The sequence below is a fragment of the Sinocyclocheilus grahami genome, unplaced genomic scaffold (assembly GCF_001515645.1).
Source record: "Sinocyclocheilus grahami isolate Dianchi unplaced genomic scaffold, SAMN03320097.WGS_v1.1 scaffold2231.1, whole genome shotgun sequence".
NCBI lineage: Eukaryota > Metazoa > Chordata > Actinopteri > Cypriniformes > Cyprinidae > Sinocyclocheilus > Sinocyclocheilus grahami.
The window spans coordinates 68,572-72,685 of NW_015507410.1; the positions used below are offsets into that span (position 1 = coordinate 68,572).

The 4,114-nt window shown below is 42.0% G+C and overlaps 1 protein-coding gene across 1 annotated transcript in view; it reads left to right on the forward strand.

The window, feature by feature from the left end:
- Positions 1 to 4,114, forward strand: part of LOC107574444 (natural resistance-associated macrophage protein 2-like) — a 20,895-nt gene that overhangs the window by 2,157 nt on the left and 14,624 nt on the right. Inside the window, exons 2-4 of the mRNA XM_016260882.1 lie at positions 1,860 to 1,975; positions 2,929 to 3,048; positions 3,720 to 3,839. Of these exons, the coding sequence (XP_016116368.1) occupies positions 1,860 to 1,975; positions 2,929 to 3,048; positions 3,720 to 3,839 (356 nt within the window). The remainder of the gene's footprint in view (positions 1 to 1,859; positions 1,976 to 2,928; positions 3,049 to 3,719; positions 3,840 to 4,114) is intronic.

Here is a 4,114-nt window from a genome sequence, read left to right on the forward strand (position 1 = left end):
GCTCAGAAACTCTCACGCTTCAGTCCCATGAGCCTCGGACACCGAGACGCTAATCAAGCCTGAAACATCCTGCACAGTTAACAAGCCACTGCACTCATTTATGAGCCCGAGATATCAGATCTCCTGTAATATAACAACAGCAGAGCCCAACCGAGTCAGTGAGTTCAGCTGAGAATATGACACATCATAAACATGGATATGACATCACGAGCCTATTAAAACTCGAGGAAACGACGGCAGTAAACTCCGAGCGTTACGACAGCCGCTTATGAAACACACTTTTACACACACTCGATCACCGTCAGACAGGAATGAGCAAAAATGCATGATCTGCTAGTCAGTGTTCAAGAAGCCCTGTATAACGATAATATATCATCAGCCAATCGGTTTTTCTGTTATCCTATCAAACAAACAGTATATTGGCTTTATATCGACCATCAGAAATATGGCTTGATCTGTAATGCAGAGTCATTAACACACATCTATGCACCACCGCTGAAATATGATTAACTCACTAGTTAACTTCTCTAATTGTCTAGTCAGTTATCATCAGACCAGCAATATTACTGAAGACCCAGTGTTCAAAATTTTTGGTTACACTTTATTTTAAGGTGTCCTTGTTACACATGTACTTGCTATTATAATAACAATAAATTATGCATAATTACATGCAAGTAACCCTAAGCCAAAGCCTAACCATATAGTAAGTTCTGTCATGATAACTCTCGGAGGGATTGGCATGGTAATGTACATGGCAATGTTAAAGGGATACTCAACCCCAAAATGAAAATGTTCTCATTAATCACTTACCCCCATGTCGGTCCAAACCCGTAAAAGCTTCGCTCGTCTTCGGAACACAATTTAAGATATTTTGGATGAAACCCGGGAGGCTTGTGACTGTCCCATTGACTTGCACTGTCAAGATCCAGAAAAGTATGAAAGCCATAGTCCATCTGCCATCAGTGGTTCAACCGTAACGTTACGAAGCGACGAGAATACTTTTTGTACGCGAAGAAAACTAAAATAACAACTTTATTCAACAATTCGTCTCCTCTGTGTCTCTCCGCATCACCGTAGCGCCATTTTGGAGAATATCCACTGGACGCAAGCAGCGTACGCTCTTCTGTGTCGGCCAGAACTCTGTATTACATGATGTTAATTAATATTACTCCGTACTTAAATGTTTAATTACACTGTAACAAGGACACCTTAAAATAAAGTGTAACCAAAAATTTTGAACACTGGGTCTTCAGTAATATTGCTGGTCTGATGATAACTGACTAGACAATTAGAGAAGTTAACTAGTGAGTTAATCATATTTCAGCGGTGGTGCATAGATGTGTGTTAATGACTCTGCATTACAGATCAAGCCATATTTCTGATGGTCGATATAAAGCCAATATACTGTTTGTTTGATAGGATAACAGAAAAACCGATTGGCTGATGATATATTATCGTTATACAGGGCTTCTTGAACACTGACTAGCAGATCATGCATTTTTGCTCATTCCTGTCTGACGGTGATCGAGTGTGTGTAAAAGTGTGTTTCATAAGCGGCTGTCGTAACGCTCGGAGTTTACTGCCGTCGTTTCCTCGAGTTTTAATAGGCTCGTGATGTCATATCCATGTTTATGATGTGTCATATTCTCAGCTGAACTCACTGACTCGGTTGGGCTCTGCTGTTGTTATATTACAGGAGATCTGATATCTCGGGCTCATAAATGAGTGCAGTGGCTTGTTAACTGTGCAGGATGTTTCAGGCTTGATTAGCGTCTCGGTGTCCGAGGCTCATGGGACTGAAGCGTGAGAGTTTCTGAGCTCCGTGTCTCATAATGAAGGTGGTGTGTGCTGTGTTTCAGAGAGAAGCCCGCAGGAGCCTGACCTCTACAGCCCTGTGTCTCCTGACCCGCAGCAGGAGCCCGTCTCCACCTACTTCGAGCAGAAGGTTCCCATCCCTGATGATGACGGAACAAAGGTACCTCGCCGACGGGAACATCACTCCATCCATCCTTTTGACTTCTTTGACTTTGCTTTTTTAATATCAAAACCAGCTTGTGTTTTGATTTAAATCATCTTTTGTTTCTCATCATATACACAAGTAAACCAAGTTGATGTTATGATAATAAGCCAGTAATACATAAGTGCCTGTAAAGCATCAGATGGATACTTTTACTTCAACATTGAATTTCAAAATGTTAAAGGAGTAGTTCACCCAAAAATGGAAAATCTGCTGAAAATGTGCTCGTTCTCAGGCCATCCGAGATGAACGTGAGTTTGTTTCTTGGTCTAGATTATAGCAGTGCAGTTTTATGAGAGTGACGGAGCTGTTATCAGGCACATATGTGTGTCAAAGGTCATGCACTAGAACACAAAGTGTTCTGTCAGATTGTGATGTTGGTCATCGTTACGCTCTAACTCATGAATCAGTCCAAGCACGAGATGGATCTTGATTTCCTCGAGCACAAAAAGAGGAAGAGACTCTGAAGAAGCAAATGGAAAAATAGACACATTCAAAATGTTACGAAAACAAGGTCCCGCGCCGTGGTCACCCCTCAGAGATCAAACAGATAATTTAGTGGGTACAGGATCTAACAGGCATGTTGTTGGTTTAGATGCAGTGATAAGTTTATTTAGCTCTTCCTGTCCTATAGCTGTAAAGCACTGCAGTTTATCTTTTGGTGCGATGAATGAAGCTGAAGAATATTATACGCTATAGAATCTACATTTGTTATTGTATTTCTGATGTTATCTATTTTATCAGTGAAGAAATTCATAAAGTCATTACTATTAAACGGATCGGGTGGCGTCTGGTTATTTGTTAATCTAGCCACTGTGCTAAATAAAAACCTTCTGGAGTGCAGATTTCAGACCCAGCCGAGCAGCTGCTGTTGAGATGAGTGTGACCTGTATTGCTCTTCCTCTCTCTAGCTGTTTAGCTTTCGTAAACTCTGGGCCTTCACTGGACCGGGTTTTCTGATGAGCATCGCGTATCTGGACCCTGGGAACATAGAGTCGGATCTTCAGTCCGGGGCTATAGCTGGATTCAAGGTGAGTCCAGAGTTCGTGTTCAGTATCTGCACTCATCTGAGCAACACTACGGTCCAGTGTTGCTGCCTTCATTTACATCACATGCTCGGCTGCTGGCCGTTCTGATTCCTTTTGATGAATCTGCTGCTAAATGGCTCCATTAGCAATGCTTTTAGTGCTTTGGATTGTGAAATCTTAAAAAAGCAGTCTGTTGGCAAACGCTGAGATTCCCCCTCGTCCTGTAGCAACACCAAGGTCACAAGATCAACTCAGGGAAAACAAGAACTGATGCAATGACAGCCTTCAATGCAGTGTAATGTAACCCCATCAATAAAAGTGCAAACATAAATCATTTCATTTTCAACAGAACGGACGTGAGTCAGAAATGTGTTTGCGCTGACATTTGGTGACTTTTCAGTAGAGCTGACACCAATAATTGCTCCTAACTTAAATATTGAACACATCTTATTAATTTATTCAGTTTTATACATTACGACAGACTACAACAGTACTCATTTTGTGTATCTTAACCGGCACGATGTCATGTAGAGATCTACAATAACTGCTCAAACTGATTCCTAAAGGATTTGATTCAGTGGATCTGCTCATAAGAGTCAGAGCGACGGCGGTCACAGGACCCGGTTCACTTACAGTATCAGTATTGTGGTGTTAAATGAGCGTTTATGCCGCAGCTGCTGTGGGTTCTGCTGGTCTCCACCATCATCGGGCTGCTGCTGCAGCGGCTGGCCGCTCGACTCGGCGTCGTGACCGGGATGCATCTGGCCGAGGTCTGCCACCGCCAGTACCCTGCGGTGAGCTCATGAGCCAGACTGACGCTCTGCAGAAATACTGCACCTTCTGCTGCTTCACACTTCAAGTGCTGTTCTCTCCACTTCCACAACCTCGATTCTTATAACAAAAACTACTTTCACATTCATTTCTCAAACACTGCTGTTCAAAAGTTTGAAATAATTAAGAATTTTGTAATATTTTTCTTTTAGTCTCGGACTGCATTGATATGTCCACACATACAATAAAAACGGTAATATTGAGAAATATTATTACAGTTTTCTCTGTGAATATGTGT